Here is a 25,485-nt window from a genome sequence, read left to right on the forward strand (position 1 = left end):
CCCCCTCCTCTTCCCCTTCCCTCCCCTCCTCTCCCCTACAGCTGTCTCCTTTGTCTTTTCCCTGTGGTGCCACCTTCCTGAGCTGTGCTATACTGAGAGACCCCAGGGGGGGGGCCCAAATTATAGAACAGCTGTTGAGATCAAAGTAGCCTTGATAAGTATAAAATCAACATCAGGGCTGGGGACTTAGCTCAGTGGTTCTGCTGCCTGCCTCTCAAACACAAGGACCTGAGTTCAATCCCTGGTACCAAATATATATATATATAAAATCAACATCAAATGTGATTGCATTTCTGTAAATAAAGCTGCAGGGCCCCCTTATCCTCAGAGGCTGTGTGTGAAGTCCACACTGGAAACTTCAGGTGGTACCATGTCCTGTCTCTTGCACTGTTTTTCCTGCCCATACCCATGGTGACATTTAACTTATGAATTAGTCACAATACATGATTAACAACGCTCATAATAAAGTAGAACAATTATAATACACTGTGAAAGTTGTTTAAAACATGAATTCTTGAGTATAGTGATGCTGCCTGTCATTCCAACTTCTGGGAGGCTGAGGCAGGATTGCAAGGTTGAACCCAGCCTTAGCAAGACCTTGTTTTAAAATTTAAAAAATAAAAATGAGCAAGGGATGCAGCTCACTGAGAAGGCCCCGGTTCAATCCCTACTAGTACCCAAAGACTTAGGAATTATTTATCTCTAGACTTTCTCACTTAATATTTCTGTTTTTCAAAGCCCACCTGGGCCAATGGGAAGGAGGAACACACTGGCCAATCAGCCAGCGCCACAGGCGTTTTCTGCTCACTTCAGCGCCACCCATCAAGGACCAACCAGGCGGACCTGTGCGGTGAGTCGTTGGCCTGCTCTGCCCCTTACGCCTGTCTTTTTGCTGTTTTGGTCTTCATCTCTCCCCTTTGTTTGGCCTCCTTTCTTGACCAACCTGAAAGGCTCCATGTTGCCCTGAGCCCTGGCCCCGTGCGGTGCTGGTGCTTAACTTTATTTGGGGGAAACTCTACCAAATGCCTGCCTTTCCCAAAGCCTGATCCACAGCAGGCTTCTCCCCGCGGCCGGCTCTGTCCTGCTGGGAAGTGAGCCAGAGCAGGACCCTAGGGCTTTGATCCGTTGCTTGAGGCCTAGGGGAAGGATGGAGCCAGGTCTCGAACCAGGGAGAAGACAGCACAGGGAAGGAATCACCGGGCTGGAGGGGCTCAGGGGTGGGGGCTTCCCTCAATGCCAACACCTGTGGAGCAGGCCGGGCCAAGCCCAGGGAGGCAGGTGTGGGAGGATGCGCCCAGGGAGACCTCTGGGGCTGGAATTCGGGGAGTAACACACCCCAGAGCCCCTGCTGTGAAATGGATGTGTGCAGATGGGATATCTTGCTGTGTTAATTCGCCTTGATATTTATTGATACAGACTCAGTGACATCCCTAACCCTGTTAAAGTTCAAGGTGGGAAAAAAAGTTGCAGTTGATTCACTTCACTAAAATGAGATCTTCCTGGGCTGGGCGGGTCCCCAATCCAAGGAGCTGTACCCTTACGTGTGGCTCAGGAGAATTCTGCGTGGCTATGAACTCAGGTGGGGATCTTGAAACTGGGAGCCCAGTGTTCTTTTGGGTATCAGGGATTGAACTCAGATCCTTGCACTTTCAAGACAGGCTCCGGAACCACTGAGCTAAATCCCCAGCCCACTAAGTGTTCTTTTGGTAACCACAACTTTTCAAAATCAGGGAGAGTTGGGCGTGGTGTGCACGCCTATAATCCCAGCACTCAGGAGGCTGAGGCAGGAGGATTGCTGCAAGTTCGAGACCAGCCTGGGCTACAGAGTGAGTTCCAGGGCAGTCTGAACTATATAGTGAGACCCCGTCTCAAAAAAAAAAAAAAAAAAAAAAAAATCAGGGAAATACCGGTGATGTGATAACTGTATGTAACACAAAGACCTTGTGATTAGGGTTCATCACTACCTATATAATTTTTGCATTTGTTTTCACAGGAGTATTGGAACACTTGAATTCTCACACTAATTTGTCATGTTCCTATATCCAACCTGCATCTCAGAGGTTAGGTGTACTGAGTTTGTGATTTGGGTCAGGAGGAGAAAATACTCGGGGGAAATGAGTTTTAGTTTCAATTCTGGTCATTTGCTGATGCAGATCTTGGAGTCTGAAGTCTTTGGGGGTGGGTGAGAATTGTTTTCACCTGTAGAAATTAGTTTTAAAAGCTTCACAAAAGGGCTGGGGATTTGGCTCAGTGGTTCCATCACCTGCCTCGCAAGTGCTAAGGGCCCGAGTTTGATCCCCGGTGCCAAAAAAAAAAACAAACCAAAAAAACAAAAAGGCTTTACAAAAAAGAGATGGGAAGTAGAAGTTGTCATTTTTTTTTTTTTTTTTTTTTTTTTTGGTATGTGGGGATCGAACTCGGGTTCTTGTGCTTGCAAGGCAGGCGGTGGAACCACTGAGCTAAATCCCCAGCAAAGTTGTCATTTTCTAGGAATTTGCACATATTTGAATGAAATCATCAGCCTGACTTGAAAAGCGCGCCCTCGCCGTGTTTGAAGCCTTGGGTGGGTGCATGGTGCCAACATCTCCGCTTTCATGCCAGATGTTTGTGTTCTGTCTTCTTCCAACCTCTTGGGGCATCTCCAATATGCTTTGGCTTTTCAAAGAAACTACGGAATGTAACCCTGGTATGTGTCATTGGTTTTTATTTTCCCCTGTTTTCTTTTGGTGTGTTTCTTCTTTAACTTCAGATGCATACTTTGCTAGTAAAATTTCCAGCTTCCTCTCGAAGACCTTGGACAGAGCTCACTGGGTACCCTGGGAGGCTGCACCCCACCCACTTTCATGCATGGTAACAGGAAATGTCCCTCAGTTCAGGTTTTACTTATAATACTTTTATTTTGTTATATTTTTCTTTGTCAGTATACCTGGAAGCATATGTCTCGGGTGGCATCTTCAGGACGTTTCGCTGTTGATTTCTGACATAAACTGTGATCAGAATATTCTGTGGCCTGAAACCTGTTGAAATGTGCTCTAAGGACGAGCTTTAATGGAGCAGCCTGTATTTTTTTTTTTTTTTTTTTTTTTTTTTTTTTTTTTGGCGGGGGTGCCGGGATCAAACTCAGGTCCCTGTGCTTGCGAGGCAAGCAGCAGAACCACTGAGCTAAATCCCCCGGCCCTTGGTCTGTATTCACTTTAAAACTATTCTATTCCAACTTTTTCTCATTTTAATTTGCTTACCTCATTCCTGGAACAGATTGATAAAGTGTCCTGTAGTCTTAGTTCCTCCCTGTATTCCTGACAATTTGTATGTTTTCAGGCCATATTCTAATTGCTTGTATAATGACAGTGTTCTCTCTTCCTGATGATTTGAAAATCCTGTGACTTTACAATATCTGTATTTATCCCTCGGGCTTGGTGTGGCGTCCCCGGTAACTGATATTGGTACACCAGGCATTTTCAATCACAACTTGCATGTTTTTCATAGATTTCACTTTCTGTGGTTTTGTTCTTAGATGTGCATTTGGTTTTTGCTTTCATTTAATCTGATGATCTCTGTCTCTCTGGACCACGGAGGCCATTGTTCGTGTGGTTACTAACTAGCATCTGAATCTGCCATCTCTTTGTGTTTTCTTTTTATCTGTCCTGTGCTCTTTCTGTCCTTTCTTGCTATTAGTTTTATGTGTGCTTTTTCTTCTATGTACAGTGCTTTGGCAGATAAGCCCTTGTGGTTATGAGAATTCCAGTCAGTTCTTGGGCTTATCAGGAAGTAACGTGGCATTTTTTTCTTTGCTCATCTTCCCAGATGGGACCACTAGAGCACGTGGCGCCCTTCACGCAACACAGTGACAAAGTTTACTTCGGTTTTGTGTCTCACACAGAGCGGGAGGCACCCTGCGTTAATTCACGGTGGCTCCTTTCCTTCTCCCACTGCCACTATTTAGAATGCATTATTGTGTAAATCTGCTGTTGGAAATATACCTTCAGGAGTCTAATTTTCCTTCTTAAATGGAGGTTTTATTCTGGGTGGACCTAAGCCACACTCAGCGCCAGCACCTCTGAGCTGCTCCTTTCTGTAGGTCTGAGATGGTCGCTGCTGATCTGACTGCCCTGCTTCAGGGGGACAGGGCTGCTTTCCTCCTGCGCTGCCACCACCCGGGGCTGCTTTCCAGATATCTCCCTTTGTTATTTAGTTCTTGGCTTCCTCACAGTGTGTCTAGGTGTGGGTTTGTAATTTACCCTCCGGGACCTCTTGGGTTCTGTCTGTAGACTGATTTATTCTGTCTGTTAATGGAAAGGCCCCAGCCATGGTCTTTTCAAATACACATGCTCCTTAATTAACCATGAGCTTACAGCTTGACACACCCGCTATGTTGGTAGTGTCACTGGAAATTGGAAATGCAGTTGGTACCCGGTGCTGGAGAACCTCATGGCTTAGCTCGGTATGGCAGCAGGCTTTCCTGTTGGGGAGCACAGTCCCTGACACCCATAGCTTAGAGCAGGAGCGGTTTAAAGTGGCGCATGGCCTCGGAGGATTCAGTCCACGGTCAGCTGTCTCCAAGGCAGCAGCAACACGGCAGAGGGCTTGCTGGAGTCATGCCCTGTAGCTTATGCGGCTGCAGCCAGAGTACAGGAGCCGTGCTAGAGAGGAAGGAGCCAGGCATCAGGCACGGACCTCAGGCCTGGCCGTGACCCATCCAGACTCACCCAGACGTGTGCTATCATTGCCTTTTCTCCTCTGTAATAAGATTGCTTTTCATGGCCCAGGACAGGGCCAGTTACTGTGAATCTTTTGTGTGTGCTTGGAAAGAACGGTCTCGCAGTGTCCCGGCTCTACAAATATCCCCAGGGCAGGGTGCGTGTGCGTGGTCACAGAGGAGCGGCACACACTCAGGACGCCAGCAGACATTTACTTCCGCGTGGTTCTGGAGGCTGGGAATCCCACACTGCTGTGCAGGGGACGGGAACCTCTGTTGCTCCCCATCCAGGTCAGCAGTAACCGCGTCTAGTCTCCCCCGCGCTAGCGCCTTCTGTAGGTGCACAGCAGATCTCGGCACTGTTTTGGTTTTCAGTTTGCTAACAACAAGTGACCTTAAACAACTTGCCACTCGTGATTTGCCATCTGTCTGCCTCCTCTGAGGCATCTGCTTCCGCTGGGTGCCATTTCTGTGTCGGATGTGAAGTGTCCCCGAGCCTAGGTTAATTCATTTGTTTTGCGTGTGGACTCTGGTTGTCCTAGCACCATTTTTCGGGTAATAATGTTAATGTTCTCCCCCATTATGCCGACATACCTGAAGTAACATGCTTTCTCTGTTAGTCTCCTGGGGAATGCGGTTTCCCACTTCTTGTGGGTCAGTCCATCTTTACCTCTGTGTTGAGGCTACGCCAGGTGCCTACAGCTCAGGAATCTCTTACCATCCGGATTATTCTCTCTCACCGTCTGCTTTCCCCAGGGAGGTTCTTCCTCACCTATCATCATGTTTTTGCCCTCAAGCTGCATTTCCTCATACTCTAACTGGGCAGTGGGGCACACTGATTTATCTTTCCGGCTCATTCAGACCGGACGTCGGTCTGGATAGCTTAGTCAGGAGTGCGTCCTGGGCCGTGACTTTGGACCCCTTCACTCTTTCTGGGGCCATCAGAGTTGGGGTTTGGCGTGGCCTCGCAGGTATGACGTCGCCCTCGCACGGAGCTTTTCGGGCATTGCTGCTTTCCTGGGCACCTCCGCGAGAGGGGAGGTCAGCGGGACCGCGTCTGAGGGCCTTCCGCTCTCGCCCCACACCCCAGAAGCAGCGGGCACCACGCGGGAGCTGAGTGACCTGGGTCTGCCCCTCCCATAGCCTGGTGCCCTCCTGTCCCACAGGTCCCTCTCGTTCCTCGCTCCTGTGGTTTCCTCCGGAGGCTGACCTCTCCGCCCGGATGGCATGGCGTCGCCTTTCTTTGCTGACTTTGGCCTCATGTGGTACCTGGAGGAGCTCAAGAAGAAGGAATTCATGAAGTTCAAGGAGCTCCTCAGGCAGGAGACGCCACAGCTCGGGCTCGGGCAGATCCCCTGGGGTGAGGTGAAGAGAGCGTCTCGGGAAGAGCTCGCCAACCTCCTGCTCAGGCACTACGAGGGAGAGCAAGCCTGGAATGTGACCTTCAGGGTCTTTCAGAAGCTGGGCAGGAAGGATCTCTGCGCGAAGGCCGTGAGAGAGAGCAGCGGTACACGGAGCTGAGGGGCGGCGGGGGGCGGGCCCTGCCTGGGCGCGGTCAGGCCTCGACCACAGCGCGGTGGCTGAGGCTCGGGGCGCCGTCGGAGAGCTGCTCGGGGTCCCTGAAACACGGTGGTGGACGAGGGTTCCTAGTCCCAGTCACGCCCCCGTGCATTTAACATCTGAGGAGTGGACGTCTGTGACGGAGAAGCCACAACCGACAGGCCCCGCGGCCCCGCGTCCGCACCGCCGTTCGTGCTGGTCCGGGCGCTCCTGTCACTGTGCGCACGGGGGTCGCGAGGCCTGTTAGGGCCTCTTCTGCATCCACTGGATGCGCCTGGAGGTGGCTCTCGACCCGGCCCTTTCGCTCGCTCCTCCAGCCTCCTCTGGCCCCCAGGCGTACTCCCTGGGCCTTCACGCTGCATCCCACAGGCCTCCTCCTCTCCCGCATTTCTGGTCTGGGTCTCTGCTGAGCCTGGGCGTTTGTTCCCAGCAGTTTGCTTAGGCGCAGCTCCTGCCAGTGGTCTCTGGGCTGCACCGCCTCCCTGAGGGCGGCCGCACGCTGCAAAGGTGGGAGGCGGCTGGGGCTCCGACCAGACTGCTCCTGGGTCCCTGGGAAGATGTATTCTAAGGTGCAAGGTGAGGGCCGGGACGCAGACCCGCAAGTTTAACTCTGACCCGCTGTGGTCTCTCCTTCCTGTGCTTCCTGACCTAGGAAATGTGAAGATCTATCAGGCTCACATGAGGGAGAAATTCTGCAGCTTCTTGGCCAAGGAATCCATCCCCATGGTGGGTGAACACTTTAACCTGAATGTCACCCAGGAAAAGTGCAAATTTCTGGAACTCCTCTTCGAGCCCGGGAAGCAGACCCGCACTCTCTGCTTGCACGGAATCCAAGGAGTTGGGAAAACTACTTTCCTGGCGAAGATCATCGTGGCTTGGTCCAAGGGCTTCATCTACCAGGACCGATTCTCCTACATCTTCTACTTTTGCTGCAAGGAACTGAAGCGGCTGCCGGCCGTAAGCTTGATGGAACTGATCGCCAGAGCCTGGCCCACCGCCTCCGCCCCTGTGAGTGAGATCATGGCGCACCCCGAGAAGGTCCTGTTCATGGTGGACGACTTTGAAGAGCTGGGGTCCGACCTGAGGGAGCCCGAGAGTGAGTTGTGCGGGGACTGGGCCGAGGCGCATCCGCCTAAGCTGCTGTTGAGTAGTTTGCTGAGGAAGAAGATGGTCCCAGAGTGCTTCCTGCTTGTCACCCTCTCCCCCAAGGCCAGGCAGGGACTGGAGGACAGGCTGAAGGACCCTGACATTAGGGTGCTCACGGGCTTCAATGAGTGTGACATGAAGATCTTCATCAGCCAGATATTCCCAGACATGTACAGGGCCCTGGACGCCTTTGCCGTCATACTGGACAACCATCAGATCTTCTCGCTCTGCCAGCTGCCCGTGCTCTGCTGGATGGCCTGCGTGGCCCTGAAGTGGGAGATGGACCAAGGCAATGACGTGAAGCTCACCTGCCAGAGGAGAACGGCTCTGTACACCTCCTTCCTCTTGAACCTCTTCACACCCCAGGGAGCCGCCGGCCCGAGCTGGCAGGGCCAGGCCTGGCTGCAGAGCCTGTGCTCCCTGGCCGTGCAGGGCATGTGGACCGACACCCTGGTGTTCGGGGAGAGGGACCTCGTGAGGAACGGGATAGGCAGCTCCGACCTCCCTGCCCTGCTGGAACTCAGGGTCCTCCTGCTGTGCCAGGAGGCTGAGGCCTCCTACAGGTTCCTGCACTCCTCGGTCCAGGAGTTCTGCGCCGCCCTGTTCTACCTGCTCAAGAGCCCTGGCCACCACCCACACACAGCCGTGCAGGGCACGCAGGAGCTGCTGCTCACCTACCTCCAGAAATCTGGAGAGCACTGGGTCTTTGTGGGCTGCTTCCTGTTTGGCCTGTTGCATGAGAGGGAGCGGCAGAAGCTGGATGCATTTTTTGGCTTCCAGCTGTCTGGTGAGATGAAGTGGCAGCTGTACCGGTGCCTGCAGGACCTGGCAAAGATCACCGGGAAGCTCCGGAGGGAGACCACCTTCCTGGCCTTGTTTTACGCCTTGTTCGAGATGCAGGAGGAGGCCTTCACAGACCAGGTGATGGACTTGATGTCAGAACTTACCTTCTCCGTCTTCCACGAGACCGACCTGAAGGTTTCCGCCTACTGCTTAAAACGCTGCTCAAACTTGAAGAAACTTAGCCTTTCAGCCCACAGTGTATTTAAGAATGAAGAGAGAGGACAGAGCTCTGTGTGAGTCCACCCGATGATCTCCCTCTTCCTTCTACTCCTTCATCTTCTCCTTCTTTTTCATACTTGGGAATTAAACCCAAGGCCTTTGCTACATCCCCAGCCCCTTTTTTAAAATATATTTTTTACTTTTTAAATTTTGAAACAAGGTCTCTCGAAGTTGCCCAGGCTAGACTCGGGATTGTGACCCTCCTGCCTCAGTCTGCCAGGGCTCTGGGCTGACAGGCATGCACCATCCCGCCTGGCTTTGTGACTTCTCCCCTCTCCAGGGTCTGCCCCACACTCTGCTGTTGCCGGGGGGCGTGGTGAATACCTGACAATGCTTAAGCCTGACCCATCCTGTCAAGCCCTGCACTGACTCTTTTTCTCCAGTTATGTTATTTTGTTTTATAAGCTCTTATTGTAATTCAGCATATTATGGGTAAGTGTAGGGATTTGCTGGATCCGCCCAGGGCCCAGTCTAGATTGAGCCTGGAAGAGCCTGTGGCCTTGTCCATGAGACTCACCCTTCCTTGGACTCAGTGGCCTTCAGCCAGGCAGCAGGGACACATCCTGGTGACGTAGCCAGCCTGAGGCAGCTGTGGCTGGGATTTCTCTCCCTCCCGAGCCTGCCTTGGACTCCTTCTTGACCCATCCTCTGCAAGTTACCTTTCCAGACTCACTCTAAACATCCACCAGACTTATAACTGTTTCCTACTCCTAAACCGCACTGCCCGTGGGTTCTGTCGTGGTTGGGTCCTGGTGAGGACGGCACCAGGTGCCCGGGGTTGCGGAGCGGGAAGGGGCGAGGCGAGTTCCTCACCAGCGCTGGCCCAGCTCAGGCCTGACCTGTGCTGCAGGAAGCTTGGGTGCGGCCCTGGCCTCCACTGTGAGAGGAACAGCCGCAGGGGCTGTGCCGAGCTCCCGGAGCTCCCTCCCAGCGCAGATGCTGTGCCTAGCGTTCCCTTCCTCTCACACAGGTCCAGCACTGAGCTCCTCTCGTGGCACCAGGTGTGCTCCGTGCTCACGACCAACAGGGACCTCCAGGTGCTGCAGGTAAAGGACAGCACCCTCAACGAGCCGGCCCTCCTGACTCTGTGCCATCAGCTGAGGCAGCCCAACTGCCTCCTGGAGAATCTCTTGTAAGTTGGGGGTCAGAGCCGCCTCGCCTTGAGTGTCCTGGCGGAGTGGTTCCACCCCACTCACTGCAGGTCTGTGAAGACTCGAGACCCCAGCAGAACCCGCCCCGGCCCCGAGGTGTGGCTGTCCGGCGTGTGGCTGGGTGCTGAGGAGCACCCGGAGTTCTCACTTCCAGACCCAGTAGCTTCCTCTGGTTGTGACAACCAGAATTGAACCGAACCTTCCCCGTGTTGGGGGAAAGTCGCCCAGCTGCGAGCCCCTGCGCTGCACGCCTGGGCTGTGAAATTAGCACGTGATCACCGCAGGCTGGGGAGATGATTGAAGTCCAGCTATCCGGCCACGCTCCCAGGCCTTTGCAAGAAACTTACTCAAATTTCTGTTTTTGCAGCCTAAACAACATTACCTTTCATTGTGAGGATTGGGCTCTCTTTGAGGTCTTCACTCATAACCCAAATCTGAAGTACCTGAACCTCAGTAACACCCTGCTAGGCTGCCAGGAGATGCAGTCCCTATACAGCATGCTGAGCCACCCCGCGTGCAACTTGGAGAAGCTGCTGTGAGTCTCCTCCGTCCTGGTCTCCACTGTCCGCAGGCATACCCGACCCTGGGAAGTTGGGAACACTCGTGGAAGGTAGCTTCTCACTGGGCACAGCCGCCTCTGAGAACCGCATGCCCGCATCCAGCTTTTCCCAATACTGGCGGGCCACGCAAGCCAGAAACCCACCCCAGGGTATGGGCTCAGGAGAGTTGCACGATGTAGTTGGTTGATTTTCTAGCCAGCTGCTAAAATAATCACGGCAGGGTTCAGAATACCTGAAAAATGGAAATTTCCACCAATAGTATAAGTCAGGTAAGAAATGTGAAAATTCATTGTGAGGCAGTAATATGCGAATATTTTCATATTCCATGAGAATGAATGATCTAAACCAGAGGTAATAGAGCCGGGGATTTAGCTCAGTGGTTTTACCGCCTGCCTTGCAAGCACAAGGGCCCAAGTTCAATCCCCGGTACAAAAAAAAAAACCAAACAAACAACAACAACAAAAAACTAAACCATAGGTAAAAATTTGGACCAATCTCAGTTATGGTTGGTGGAATAAGTCTAACTCAAAAGTGCACCATATGGTTTTATCAATATAAAGTTAAAAAATGAGCAAAATGGCGGTGTGAGATTTGGGGGTGACCCCTCCTTGGTGAAGTTTCAGGGGAGAGGCTATCGCTGCTGAAAGTCACTCCTGGCCTGCATCCTTTAACACTGGGGTTAAAGTGGCTGTAACTCAGTGGCCAGAACTCACCATTTGTACGCTTTTGCATGTATGTTTGAGAATAGTTCTGACATTTTTCTGTTTTTTTTTAATTTTAAATTGAGTTTATTGGTACATTCTAGGTAGACAGTACAGTTACGTTCATCATTGGGATCTTGTACCTTTACACGCCAGGTCTCGGTTCTCATTTTTTCCCTTGTCCCCGCCCTCCCTTCACCCCCTCCTCCCCTCTCTGCCTTCAAACACTTTAATTCCATTTTTACATTTTCTTATATTTTTTTCCTTTTCCCTTGTTCCCCTTTCCCTATCCTTCTCACTGTCCCTACACCTTTGGTCCTTTTCTTCCTATTTCATGCTGGTAATTGTTCCGTTATAATTCCGACATTTTTAACTGAAGTAAGGATCCCCTCTAATACTTCCTTTACCTTCTCTGGTGCCCACACATTCAAACATTTCCCACAACTCTGCCCTCTTGGGATCCTGTCACCCAAGCTCACAAACCCTTGAATCCACGATGAATAACGGCTTTACAGAGACTTATTACACACATCACAAAACTTGTGTTGGTAAGTACCAAGTTTAGCAGTTTGTATTCCCAGTTGCAGAAAGTTTGCCTGGCCCAAGAAAACCCCGCGTCGAGCAGGCACTCTGGCCTGTCGGCCGTGTGCCCTGGAGCCACTGCCTCCGGTCCCTGGGGCCCAGCCTGCATGCCACGTGCACCTGAGCCGTGCAGTACATGGGCTTTGTGAAAGGCTTTCTTGCACTTAGCAAAGGCTCGAGTAGGCTGCACTGTGGATCAGTACTGCCTTCCCTGTGTGGCTAAGTAATATTCTCTTTAAAATTCGATTTTGTTAGAGTGTGTTTGCAATACCTGAAGTTTATATGCATCTTAGGGCGTGGGTGCGGGTGCAGAACACACCTTGATTCTTCTTATTCCCTTTCCCCTCCCGACCCGCCTCCCCTGCTCCACCGCTAGACCCCCTTCCGCATTTTCTTTGTTATCATTATTATTTTTATTTATTTATTTATTTTTTGGTACCAGGGATTGAACTCAGGTCCCTGCACTTACAAAGCAGGCACCGGAACCACTGAGCTAAACCCCGGCCCTGTTATCATTATTATTATTAGTTCATGTTCACTTCATATAGTGTTTGCACTCTTTGTGGGTGCTCGGCACATGTGTGTGATGCACTGTAAATCTTTTTGCTTCTTCTTACCCCTCCCCTTTCCATCAGCCCGTTCGCTTAGACCCCTTCCTCTTTGCAAAGGACCAGTCCCTGCTTCCCTCTGTCAGTCCTTTCCCGCATTATGTGCACCTTGCCTTATTCAGGTAAGAGATGCCATGTGACATTCACGCCTGTGAGTCTGAGTTATTTCCCTCAATTACATTTTCCAGGTGTGTCTATTTTCCTATCCTTCTCAGCCGAGTAATGGTCCACTATGTATAAACACCACATTTCCTTTACGCCTGCAGGACTTAGCTACTGGGATTGTGCTATGCCTATCTCACGTAGCCACTGTCCTTAGCTCTTTTGGGAAGCTCCCTAGAATGGAAATAGCTGGGTCAAATGGTGTTTTGTTTTGTTTTTTGTTTTTTGTAGTTCTTTGAGAGATCTCCTAAGCAATTTCCATAATGGTCATACTATTTTCCATTCCTACCAACAGGGTAGAAGGATTCTCTTTTTCACCACAGCCTCACCAACATTTGTTATTTGATCTCTTGAGGGTTGTTATTCTTTCTGGTGTAAGATGAGATCATAGTGTTGTTTTAATTTGCGTTTTCCTAACGGCTGGAAGTGTTTTTTCATATATTTATTGGCAATTTGTACTTATTCTTCTGAGAAGTCTCTAGTCATTTCACTTGCCCATTTTTTGACTGCATCTTTTATTTAGGGGAGTCTTTTTTTTTAGTTCTTTGTATATTCTAGATATTAGTCCTCTGAAGAACAGCTGGCAACATTTTTGCCCATTCTGTAGGCTGCCTCTTCACTCTGTTGATTGTTTTCTTTGCTGAGCAGAAGCTTTCAATTTGGTGTGATCCCATTTGTGGATTCTTGCTGTGATTTTTTTTTTGTGTTGGGGTGTACAATTGGAGGTCTCTTCAGAAGTCTTTGCCTGTACATAGGACTTCCAGAGTGTTACATAGTTTCTTTTCCAGTAGATGCATTGTTTCCATTTTAATGTTTAATGTTTAATTTTTTTGTTTTGTTTTGTTTTTGGTATTGGGGCTTGAATTTGGGACCTGCTGCTTGCGAGGAAGGTGGCAGAACCACTGAGCTAAATCCCCAGCCTGCTGTTGATATTTTGGTTGGCGTTGTGTTCAGTCGGCAGATCAGTTTTGGACAATATTGGGTCTGCCTACACACCAACGGGACATCTTTCTATTTTCTCATGTCTTCTTTAATCTCCTTTTCCAGAGTGCTGTACCTTTCACTGTAGAGGTCTTTCACTTCTTTAGGTATTTAATTCCTAGGTATTTTAATTTTTTTGGTGTATCATGAATTGTATTGTTTTCCTAATCTCTTTATCAGTGAGCTTTTATTGTTGTACACAAATGCTATTTTTATGTGTTGATTTTGTACCATTCTACTTTGCTGAAATTGGTTATTCTAAGAGGCATTGGATCTATGTAGTAGAGTATCATGTTATCTACAAACAATGATAATTTGAATTCTTCCTTTCCTGTGCACATCCCTTTTATTTCTTTCTCTTTCCTGATTTCTCTGGGTAATATTTCAAGTGTTATGTTGGACAGAAGTGGTGAGAATAGGCACCCTTGTGTTGTTCCTGATTTTAGAGGAAAAGCTCTCAGTTTTTCCCCATTTAATATGATGCTGGCCATTGGTTTGTCACAAATGACTTTTATCACATTTAAGTAATGTCCTTCTACACCTATTTTCTTAAGAGTTTTTATCATGAAGAGATGTTGAGATTTGTCAAAAGCCTTTTCTGTATCTGTTGATATGATTGTGTGGCTTTTGTCCTATCTTCTGTTTATGTGGTATATTACTTTTTTTTTGGTACTGGGAATCAAATTCGGGCCCTTGTACTTACGAGGCAGGAGGCAGAACCACTGAGCCAAATCCTCAGCCCCTACATTACATTTATTGATTTGTGTACTCTGAACCATCCTTGCAACTCTGGTTAGAACCTACTTAATCATGAAATATGAACTTTTTGATATTTGCTGCACTTTACTTGCCAGTATCTTCCTGAGAATTTTTGCATCTGTGTTCATGAAGCAGACTGGCCAGTAGTTTTCTTTGTTCATTGGGTCTTTGTCTGGTTTGGGGATTGGAGCAATGCTGGCTTCCAGAAATGAGTTTGGAAGCACTCCTCCTCTTTCAGTTTCATGGAAGAGTTTGAGATGGACTGGGGGTATAAAGGCTTAATGGTTTTGTAGAATTTGTCAGGGAATCCCTCAGGTCCTGGGCCTTTTTTTAGTTGGTAGTTTTATATTATTATTATTATTATTATTGTTGCCTCAACTTTATTGCTTGTTATCGGATTGCTCAAAAAGTTTTTATGTCATCTTGGTTTAATTTTGGTAATTCATGTAAGTCTAAGAATCTGCCCATTACTTCAATATTTTCATTTGTTCTTTGAATGAACCAGCTCTTTGATTTACTTCCTTGTATTGTTTTTCTTTTTAGTCTTGATTTCATCGGTTTTTAGTTTGTCCTTGGATTGATGTTGTTTCTTGAGTGTCTCCAGGTCCCTCACTCGTGTATACAGTTGGGCTCACTCTGGCTTTCGAGTGCAAGCACTGGCTGCAGTGAGCACCCGTTAGGACTGCTTTCGCTGCACCTGACGGCTTGTGGTGTGTTGTGTTGGAATTGTCGTTTGAGTCCAGAAATGGTTTAATTTTTTCCTTGATAGCTTTGGTGTCTATGTCTTTATCCTGTCATCTCTGGGCTTGCTTTGTGTGTGAGAGAGGGGCAGCCAAAAGTAAGCAGAGTGATGGAGGGAATAAAAACTCATGATGAGTGTCAGGACGGGGCGACTCGGAAAGTCAGTAAGTGATGAGCCTGGCTGGACGCCACTCGGGGCTTCTCTCCGGGAGGTTCTCTGGACGATGAGGACCTCTGACCACAGGCCAGGTGAGCATCCCTGCGGGTGAGCATGTGCCGAAGCCTGAGTAGACACAGGAGATAGCAGGGGATTAGTCGGGAACAGCACACTGGGACACCTTGATGTGGACCGAAACAGAAGCACCCGGTGTAGCTGGGACACAGGGACCTGGGCACAGGTGGCGGCCTCAGGGGGCACGTTGTGCACCTGGGTTTCTCTGCCTGTGAGTGAGTGTGGACACATCAGAGTCTGGATGCTGCTCAGGTTGTCCCTCACCCTGCGTATAATGGGTTGAGAGGGATGAAGAATGGGGCTCTGGAGGGGAGCAGAGTCTGTTTCTTGCAGAGGACCGCATCGGGAGCGGAAGCCGAGGCAACGTAACCTTTCTCCCCGCTGCAGGCTGATGAACTGTAAACTGTCGGCTGATGACTGCAAGGTCCTCGCCTCCATCCTGATAGAGAGTAGGAAGCTGAGGCACCTGAACCTCTCCTGCAACTACCTGAATAAGGGGGCACGCGCCCTGTGCAAGGCCCTGTGCCACCCCGCCTGCACCCTGGAGCTCCTGGTGTAAGTGCCCTGGAGGGGATGCGCCTTCCTGCATGGCGTGCAGGTTAGGGTGAGATCACCGCGCCACCTCCGCGGATTCCACCCACCGAGGTCAAGAACATTCCGGGGGGAAAGTGCGCCTGTACTGAGCGCCTACAGGTTCCTTTCGTCTTTATTCGCTAAACACGGTGTGTAGTAATTATTCACGTAGAATTCACGGTGTGGTGTGTACTGCCAGCCATCTGTACATCTACAGTGCGCAGGGATGGGTGGTTCTGCGCAAACCCCCGCACCACTGCCTGTCACACACTGAGCCTCCGTGGGCTTTGGTACCCACGGGGGTCCTGGCCCTGACCTCCACAGACGCGGAGGGAGGACCTCTGAGTAAGTTTCCTCAGATGTCAGACCACACGTGTTGATGACTCTCACCAGCCTGTAGCACGGGGTGTGGGCTCTCCGGTGGTGCTCGGGACAGGACAGTCACAGAGCGAGACGTCCCCGCCTCGTGACCCCATGGAACACTGAGGGCGCCCTTGGGATCGGAGGGTGGACAAGTAGGCAAGCGTGAGAGAGTGGGGTGACGGAGCACAGCGCAGGAAAGCGCGAGCTGTGCACGTCCCATCTCCCACGTGTAATCGATACAGCGTCCGAAATACGCGTGTGACATGAGGGGTGTTAGAGGGGTTATGTAAGTCAGCCGAGAAATAACGGCCTCTGGTGCAGTAAACATCTTGGATATCAATGTGCAGCTACAGCTGGACAACGGGAAGTTAAGTGGTAAACGTCGGCCCCTAGGAGGTTACCAGGGTAAGCTAAACGCTTTAAACGAATTGCACCCCTCGTATCTCAGCATTTCTTTGATTCCCAGTTATGGAGAAGTACATTTCTTTGCAAATTAACTCTTAATTCTCAGTGTTTTCCAGCAGCTGATAAAAAAGACATTATTTTAAAGCAGCAAAATATTTAACACATAAAAAATGTTATAGAGCAGGCTTTAACTACAGTCGGTGATGACAACTTAAAATTACACAGCCTATGATCGCTTTCAAGAGCCGCGGAATTAGAGCCACTGAGGGTTTTACACGGAGGTCACCAGCCCACGAGGGACGACCTCAGAGAGCTAAGTGTGGGGTGGGCAAGCAGCACAAGATGTAGAATCAGAAGTGGACGTTCCCTCCGGAGTGTGCGCTGTGCCGCCTCACACCGCCCTGTTTCATAGGAATTACTTGGTCAGTTTTCTTTTCTTTCCTTTTTCCTCATTGAGTCTATTGGTACACTTTAGGTACACAGTACAGTTACCTTCATCACTGGGATCCTGTACCTTTACGCGGCAGGTCTTGGTTCTCGTTTTTTCCCCTTGCCCCTGCCCTCCCAGTTTTATTTTCTGATCCATCTTTCATGTAAGAAAACACAAAGGAAGGTGTTTTCAGGTGAGCCGCCAGTGCTGGGTCTCACTCAGGTCCTCTACGGCAGGCCACAGAAACACTGCCTCTCACACTACAAACGCTGTTTCCTCTGATGGTTCGGTGCAGGCCCCATGACGCCTCCTTTCTCCCGTCTTTGTCCCCACAGGTTGGCCCTCTGCAAACTCAGGGCGTGGTGCTGGGACTACCTGGCCGACGTCCTCCTGCTCAGCAAGAGCCTGGTGCACCTGGACCTCAGCATAAACAGCCTGAGGGACGAGGGACTGCAGGTTCTCTGCGAAGCCCTGAGACACCCAGTCTGCAGGCTGCAGACTCTGTGGTGGGTCCCCGGGGCGCGCTGGTGACCAAGCCTTCCCACCGGGGCCTCCGGGAACAAACGCTTGGCCCAATTCCCCAGGTCTTGTGATGGTGGTTAGCTTCTTCCCCCATCTTTAGGATCCCCTTAAATTTGTTCCACAACACTGGATTTCTTTAGTTTATATTTATCTTGAAAGGTCTTATTTGTCCTTGATTTTTGAGCGATGGCCGTGCATGATATAGCAAACTGAGTAGAAATTATTTTCTTTCAGGGACTCGTAACTTTCTGTTGAGGACTCTGCTGTTTTTCAGATGGGATGGCCCTTGAAAGTTCTCGGACATTTTTCTCTGACAGCTTTCAACCTTCTTTCTTTATTCTGAATTTTGGGCAGTTTTTGTTGTTGTCGTTGTTTTGTGCCAGAGATTGAACTCGGGACCTTACGCTTGCAAGGCAGGCAGTGGAACCACTGAGCTAAATCCTTGGCCAGGCAGTTTGATCTGATGTTTCTTGGAGAAGTTCCTTTCTGGTCAAGTCTATGTGGGGTTCTAAATGCCTGGGTATCATCACACCCCCCCAGATTTGGGAGATTTTCTGCTCTATTTCAGCGAGTAGGTTTTCTGTGCCGTCAGCCTACGTTTCCTCGCCCTTCTTGAGGCCAGTGAGTTATCCAGAAGCTTGCCAATAATCTGTGTGCTGCTTCTTACTTTTTTTCCTCTGTTATTGTCCAGATGCTCTTGTATGTTCACCTTGTCTCAAAGTCTGATCTCTCTCTCTTCCGATTTGTCTTGCTGTGTACGTCTGCTGCGACTTTCAGTTGAGTTTTTCTTTAACTAATTGGGGTTTTCAGCTCCAGGATTTCTACTTGGTTCTTTTTCTGTCTCTTTACTGACATGGTCTTTCCTAGCCTGCATTGTCTTCCTTCCTTAATTCATCCAGCTGCTTAGTCACATCTTCTCTGATTCCACCAATCATTCTATCATTTTGTTTTGTTTTTTCTTTTCTTTTCTTTCTTTCCTTTTTTTTTGGTTTTCTGAGACAGGGTCTCACCCACTATGTAGTCCAGTCTGGTCTCGAACTCACAGTGATCCTCCTGCCTCAGCCTCCTGAGTGCGTGCGCCACCACGCCCGGCTCCATTCTATCAGTTTTTAAATCCTTTGTCTGGAATTTCATCCATTTCTGTAACCTGTGGTGTTTTTAGAGAGTTGTGAACATTTTAGAGAGTTCGGAACATCTCATAGCCTTGCTTTGTCACCTTTCCCGTGTTTTGTCCTGAGGTTGGCAGACCAGCAGACAAGGGTGTCTCCCCGCGGGTGTGGGGGTCACTTGACTCAGAGGCTTCTCCTGGGCTGAGGTGTCCCGTGGGAGCAGAGCCTGCTCAGTCTGTTCTGTGATGAAGTTCAGTCCGCAGCACTGCCTTGGGAGGGGATAACAACTGCCAACACCACAGTGCCCCAAAAGCAGCCACGTGGGTCTTGGAGCATAACTGAGAACGGGTATTAAAAGACCTCTACTGTTTCAAGAACCCAGGAAAGACAAGGAGAGTAATAATATACAATAGGTAAAAAAAGAATGATATTTTGATTTAGTATTAATATAGAAATTATTATTAATTTATATTAATACTAGCTCATATCTTTTTATTTTAGTGTTAATACTAATTTTATACATTAATATTAGTTTTATATGAAAAAAGGGAGAAGGGCAAAGAGACAGAAAAAAGTCTAAGAAAAGTAGAGCATAGAAAGGATACATGGAAGAGAGAAAAGATAAGGAGGTGACTGGTCCAATTACTGAGCTGACAGTAAAACAAAAGCTGATAATCCTGCGCAACAACGGCCGAGGTAAAGCACCAAACAATAGTCCAGAATAGTATGGAGCAAAGGTAGAAGTGTGCACACACACACACACACACACTCACACACACGCACAACCATACCAAATTAAACGCCAGCCAACAAAAAGACAAAAACTGCAGCGTGACCCCGCTGTGGGTCTGTGTGTAGTGAGGACAGTTACTGGCCCTGCCCGAGAGAGGGGCACCCTCCCCAGCAGCAGTGCCGCGGTCACAGCAGTGCTGAGGCACAGACCAGGGCCTCTCGGTGGCACTGGGTCTCCCTGGTCTGCATCCCATTTGCTTGTGGGAATGGGCACAGCCGCTCTCCATGGTGGGCCTGCTCCAGGGTCCCCATCCCTGCTCTCGGAGCCACGGCCGCAGGTGTCCATGTGTAGTGTGGGGTCCCATGTCATCGAGCAGGGCGCAGGTGCTGCACACACAGGCCTGTGCTGTGCTTCACGCTGCACACCCTGTGGAGCCTGCTGCAGCCAGGAGTCTCTGCCACCCTCTAGGTGCTGGCGGGGCGCTGGGCCTGCTCCCCAAGGTCCACAGCCGGCACCGCCCAGGCCTCCCCTCTGCAGCCTGGTGCTCCAGGCTCCTCCCTGGGCCATGGCATCCTGGGGCGCAACGGCTCCTCCAGGTGACTGTGCAGTCCCCGGTCCAGAGTCCTGGAAGAGCCACGCGCTGGCCCTGAGGGCGACGGGGACATGGGGTGTGCTCTGACAGTGCCCCGCCCTGTCCCTGCAGTCTGATGAAATGCTCCATCACGGTGGGGGGCTGCAGAGACCTGGCCTCCGTCCTCACCAGCAGCCAGAGCCTGCGGACCCTGTTCATCACGGAGAACAGCATAGAGGATGCAGGGATGAAGATGCTGTGCTGGGCTCTGGCACGGCCCAGCTGCCTCTTGGAGACCCTGGGGTGGGTGTTGCGGCCGCACGTGCATTTGTGGGAGGAAGTGGCCCATCGGGTCAGCACCGGGCTTGGTGTGGTTCGCAGTCAGCAGGCCAGGCAGGGCTGCGCTGCTCAGCTGCCCTGTGTGAGCTGAGAGAGGGTTTCCCTGGGCAGCCAGGGCAGGGCTGCCTGCCTCCCAGAGCTGAGGTTGGCAGCTGTCAGTGGGGCTTGCCGGGGGACTGGACGGCCAGCTGTCTAACCGGGATCCTTGGCTGTGTGTGTGGTGTTGGAGGCTAAGCCCAGCGGCTTCTCACCGAGCTGCATGTCCAGCCCTTTTACGTTTTTTATTTTGAGACAAGGTCTTGTGAAGTTGCTATGTCGCCCATGCTGGGCTCACATTCGTGAGGCTCCTGCCTCGGCTTCCTTCAGGGCTGGGGTCTCAGGCAGGCATAGCACGCCTGGCTGGGCCTGGGCTTCTGGGAGACCTGGGGAGGTCTGGTGTCCGTGGGTGGCTTCCTGCTGAGGCTGTGACCACGGGGCGGCTGTTCCCGGGCTCCCTCGGGGCCCGTGGCTGCCTGCGGCTTCCGCAGCTCCACGCCCTTCCCTCTCTCGTGTCCTGTGCTGGGTCTTCTCTGTTAGAGGGACCGGTTACACGGCAGGAGCACCCACCTTTGCCCTGCACGCCCCTCTGAAGACTCCAGCTCCACGCTCAGCCCTGGCCTTGGGTAGGGCGTCAGCAGGGGAGCTGTAGGGGACTCCGCTCAGCCCTGGCCGCTACTCAGGAGCCCGAGGGGCCGCGGGTGCATGCTCAGCTCACATGGCCTCACATCTGGGAGCTGCAGCGTGCAGGGCGAGGGACCAGGCCAGCCGTGCCCAGGGCAGGGCCGTGGGCTTAGAGCAGCAAGCCAAGCCCCCGTACTGCAGGCAAGGACCCAGACTAGAACGCACAGCTGCGGCCACATCTAGGTCGGAGGGGGACACTGATGGCAGCTGCGCTGGCTGTCACCGTCCCAGGGCTGCCTCTCACGCTGTCTTCTCTTGCAGGGTGAAGGACTGTGGTTTGACCAGCGCCTGCTGCGAGGACCTGGCCACCGTGCTCACCAGCAGCAAGACCCTGTCCATGCTGAACCTGATTGGGAATCCCCTGGGCCACAGCGGGGTGGCGCTGCTGTGCCAGGGCCTGAGGCACCCCGAGTGCGCCCTCCAGGTGCTGGGGTGAGTGGGTGTGGCTCCCCTTTGCTGGGGAGGGGGCTGGAGGCACCGCTGGACCTACTGCGCACAGCTACTGCCACGTTGTGACTTTTACCTCCGTGGCCCGGGAGTGCAGCGCGCACACGGTCCGTGGGGAGCGGGCTCCTGCACACGGCGAGACTTCGCTCTTGTTCTGTCTCCTTCCACGCTCTTCCCCTTCTTAGTCCGGGCTGTTGCAGGACTGGGGGAACCAAGCCCGCGTCCAGCCAGTACTGGGGAGTGGTGGGTGCCAGTGATCCGTCTGCACTTGGCACGATCGCAGTGCACATCACACTGTGTGGCTGCGTCTATAAACGATTTGTACGGAGCGCACGGCCCCGGGCCCCCCAGACCGCACCGTGTCGCGTGGACGAGCATCCGGATTTTCACTGCAGTGCAGCGCTGCGGTGTCACTCGATCTCTTCCTCACTTGTCTGTCACGCGGGTGTGTGCGAGGCTGGAGGCCAGGGCTCGCTTTGTGTTTTTGCCTCAGACTCTGCGCTGCAGCGAGGCCCCCGCCCTGCAGCGCTTTCCCTCCCGCCCTCTGGGAGGACGCAGGTGCCACCCTGTCATTCGCCGCACGTCTCCCTCTGCAAACACCCGCGCCCGGCTGTTTCTGCCCCGACTGACTTCTGCTGAAGCCTGGGACGAGGCGTGCAGGGCAGGGCCCTGGACCGTCTGCGCTCCGGGCGGGGGCCCGCCGCCCTTAATCTTTACAGAATCATCTGATCTGCAGTTTGGCAAGAGAATATAAGTCAAATGAAGTTACATAGAGCAGAGAATGGCTTCTTCTCTATTGAACGACAAGGGTTAAGACAAAATCTTTGTTTCACTTGGTGAGTTCTGCAGCATGTGGACCAAGTATTAGAAGGACGTCTCTTACCTTGGTGTGCAGGTTAACTAACCAGTGTGTGTCTGTCCTAAGGATTCCCCGCCCGGCCGGGCCAGCGACACGCTGCAGTGGACGCCCGGTGCTCTGGTGACTGTGTGTCCTCTCTGGCGGGACAGCGAGGTATCCTGTAAGGCCGCTGGGCAGTGAGGAGCCAGGGCCCCAGGGAACAGAGACCATCACTGTCTTTTCTGGTTAAAAATGGAACTGGCACCTGCCTTTCTCCCCCCACCCCACCATTCCCTGCCCCAAACCCTGCCTTCTCTGTGGAACCAGCTCTGCCGGTCGCTGGCTTTGCACACTCACCGCCCAGTGCCTCACCAGAGCCAGCTCTCTCGGGGTCGGGGACCTTTGTGAGCCTCTCTTCCTCACCCTGTGAGCAATGTCTGGGTGAAGTCACCACGCTTGCTGGAGAACACATCACAGACACGCACACAGCAGCACGTCAGGGCGTTGGTGGTGGCCGTCGTCGTCGTCTGGGGTGGGTGAGGCATCGAGCGTTTGTCAAGGCCACTGTGGGTCATGGGCACACCTGGCCCCTTGGCGTGACACCAGCCTCCCTGGGCTTGTCCGGGAGCAGATGATGGAGAAACAGGGCACACAGAAGGGCAAAGCAAAGCGTTCATTACACAGAGCCTTTTCTCTGTTTTGCCAGACTGAATAAAGCGGAATTTGGTGAGGAAACCCGGGCACTGCTGGAGGCTGAGGAAGAGAGAAATCCAGACCTGATCATCAAGGAAAGTTGGTGACACAGAAATGGAAGGCACAGCAGGGTGGGGGTGGGCTGTGAGCCTGAGGGGACACCACCTGTGGGGACCCCTGGAGAACACTCTGAGGACACCTGGAGGACACCTGCAGAGATACCTCTAAGGACACCTGTGGGCACACCTGCAGGGGCGGGGCTGCCTGGCACCCCATCTGTGCCCAGGACACTGACAGTGGCCCTGCCTGCCTGGGGGAGGTGAGCTTCACTGCACCCAAGGCTTTTAATTTGCTCTGTGGTCTTCAGACAAGCTGCCGCAAGAGCTCTGTGATGAAACGTGTATTTTGTCTACAATTGTCTTTTAAATCCCCAATAAAGTCATATTTCTTAGAACCCTGGGAGCTGGTGAGCAGCTGGCACGGAAGTGTCGGTGGAAGGGACTGTGATCACCTGGAAAGACGCGAGGCTCCATCCCCTTCCCTCTGCAGCCCCGCAGGGGTGAACAGGTGCTTTTATGTTGGCCTCCGAGCCCAACTCCTCCCTCTCCCTAACCCTCCCCAACCTGGGAGGGGAGCCGTGGTGAGGCTGCCTGTGGGCTGGCATCACCTCCTGAGCTCCCATCCTGCCAGACCAGCAGGGCCTTGGACTCCCGCAGGAGCAGGAGCCTGCGGTGACCTTGGGGGACCCAGACTGTAAGAGTCTAAGGTAGTAATAATAGAAATGTGCCAGGCCTGGTGGCACACACCTGCAGTCCTTGTGCTCAGGAGGCTGAGGCAGGAGGATCGATGTAGGTTTGAGGCCAGCCAGGCTACGAGCGAGACCTTGTCTCAATCCCAAACCCCCCCAAAAGAGAAAAGGAAGAGCACGATGCATGTAATGCACTGGGCTCACCCACAGCCACCCCTCCACTGCACAAAAATTGTCTTACACAAAGCCCACCCCTGGGGACAAAATGTTGGGGCCCCAGCAGCAGCCCCGCCGCCGGGAGGCAGCTGAACAGCCTTGCACACATGCACGCACACGTGTCCTCCACGACGGCAGCAGTGTGAGCACCTCACTGCCTCCTGGACACACGAGAGGGGGCCAAACAAGGCCCATGTGCTGTGTGCATGCAAACACGTGGTTCCCGGCACACCAGCGTGACAGCGCGTGTCAGGCTAAAGCGCTATGCGCCTCTGTCCGCGTGAACGGACATTGCCTTCCAACTGGATGTGTGGAAGGGCGGCGGGGTGTGTCTGTGTTTCTTTTTCATTATCTATTTCTCTACGGGTAAGCAGGTGGGTTGCTAGTTCTCTCTGGATTAAACCAAAGCCTTCACATTGAGCTTCATCCTTTGCCTTTTCCAAATTATTTCTTTTAATTTTGAGACAGGGTCTCACTAAGTCACCCAGGTTTGAATTGTGATCCTCCTGCCTCAGCCTCCCAGAGTGCTGGGATGACAGGCGTGCCCACCGCTCGGGGCTGGTTAGGGGTTACGCCTATCACAGTGCACACCTGGCAACTGTCCTGCTGTACCTGGATCTCATAAAATGTGGTCTGTGGTGTGAGCGGCACACAGAAGACAGTGGGCAGCTGACAGAAGTGTGGACGGCATGCAGGGCACAGGTGCAGCTGCAGGGGACAGGGTGGAGCCCTGGCGGTGATGGCCCTGCTGTGCTGTGACCACTCCGAGGAGTTGGGGGAGAGAAGATCATGGGAAAAAGCAAATCAGACACTGGGGAAGTCACTGACACTCCCCAGAGGTGGGAAGGGTGAGCCCAGAGGAACCAGAGACCATGGCCTCCAGTTTGCACCCACAGACACTGCACCCCGGGACAGCAACAGCTCCATCTCTTCACTCCCCAGAGTAGAGGTTGGCTGGCGGGAAAGAGGGAGAAGAGTGAAATATGAGACACAGAAAAACCCAAGCTGGCTGGGAGAGCACATGCCTGGGATCCCAGCATTCCAAGAGGCTGAGGCAGGACAATGCCAAGTTAGAGCCCAGCCTGGGCAATTTAGCAACTTAGCAGAGAGATCCTGTCTCAAAATAAAAAATAAAAAATGGAATTTAGCCAGGTGTGGTGGTGCACACCTGTAATCCCAGCACTCGGGAAGCTGAGGCAGGAGGATCCCTGCGAATGCAAGACCAGCCTGGGCTGCATAGTAAGTTCCAGGTCAGTCTCAACTACATAGTGAGACTCTATCTCAAAAACAAACAAACAAAATGGATTTTAGCTCAGTGCCATGGCCTGGGTTCAATTCCCAGCAAATAATAATAAGATGATAATAATAATAACAACAACAATGATATAAAAACAGCAAGTCCTGAGAGAGCAGATGGACAGGGGCTGGCCAGCGGGTCTCTCACTCCAGGCCTTGTGGGCACGTTGTGTGTTTAATTCCCACCAGATCCCTGCCAGTGACGCCATCAAAACCCGACCCCTGCGCCCCACTTCCTGAAAAAGCCACCCTGATTCTCAGCTGCGCTGGGTTCGCCGCGCCCCACACAGGAGGAGCGGATGTGGGCGCAGCTCTGGGCAGCACTGTGCAGCTCTCAGGGGTCTTTTCCGTTGTTTGTTGCCATTTTTCTTACTATTTGAAGTCTACAAGGTTGAATGCTTATCTTTTACAAATACTGCTAACTCTGCATGCAGCTCCAGCATGGGAATTTCTCCCTGTGCTCCGGGGGTTTCTTTCCTTCCTTCCTTCCTTCCTTCCTTCCTTCCTTCCTTCCGTCCTGCACTCCTTCCTCTTCGCTCTT

At 51.9% G+C, this 25,485-nt stretch overlaps 1 protein-coding gene across 4 annotated transcripts in view; it reads left to right on the forward strand.

Moving 5' to 3' along the window:
* The window catches only part of LOC104857158 (NACHT, LRR and PYD domains-containing protein 4), a 36,872-nt gene extending 13,761 nt beyond the window's left edge, over positions 1-23,111 (forward strand). For 2 of the 4 annotated variants that reach the window (XM_010616897.1, XM_033766064.1), the window contains 10 exons: positions 739-850; positions 5,863-6,203; positions 6,909-8,478; positions 9,435-9,596; positions 9,983-10,150; positions 15,329-15,496; positions 17,048-17,218; positions 19,780-19,950; positions 20,968-21,138; positions 22,698-23,111. In XM_010616897.1, coding sequence (XP_010615199.1) covers positions 5,924-6,203; positions 6,909-8,478; positions 9,435-9,596; positions 9,983-10,150; positions 15,329-15,496; positions 17,048-17,218; positions 19,780-19,950; positions 20,968-21,138; positions 22,698-22,791 — 2,955 coding nt within the window. In that variant the 5' untranslated portion in view covers positions 739-850; positions 5,863-5,923 and the 3' untranslated portion in view covers positions 22,792-23,111. The remainder of the gene's footprint in view (positions 1-738; positions 851-5,862; positions 6,204-6,908; positions 8,479-9,434; positions 9,597-9,982; positions 10,151-15,328; positions 15,497-17,047; positions 17,219-19,779; positions 19,951-20,967; positions 21,139-22,697) is intronic. The other 2 variants (XM_010616898.1, XM_010616899.1) reach the window with 2 other exon arrangements.
* The last annotated feature ends 2,374 nt before the right edge of the window (positions 23,112-25,485 follow it).

This window comes from Fukomys damarensis, unplaced genomic scaffold (assembly GCF_012274545.1).
Source record: "Fukomys damarensis isolate Sample0158 unplaced genomic scaffold, DMR_v1.0_HiC HiC_scaffold_19, whole genome shotgun sequence".
Lineage (NCBI taxonomy): Eukaryota > Metazoa > Chordata > Mammalia > Rodentia > Bathyergidae > Fukomys > Fukomys damarensis.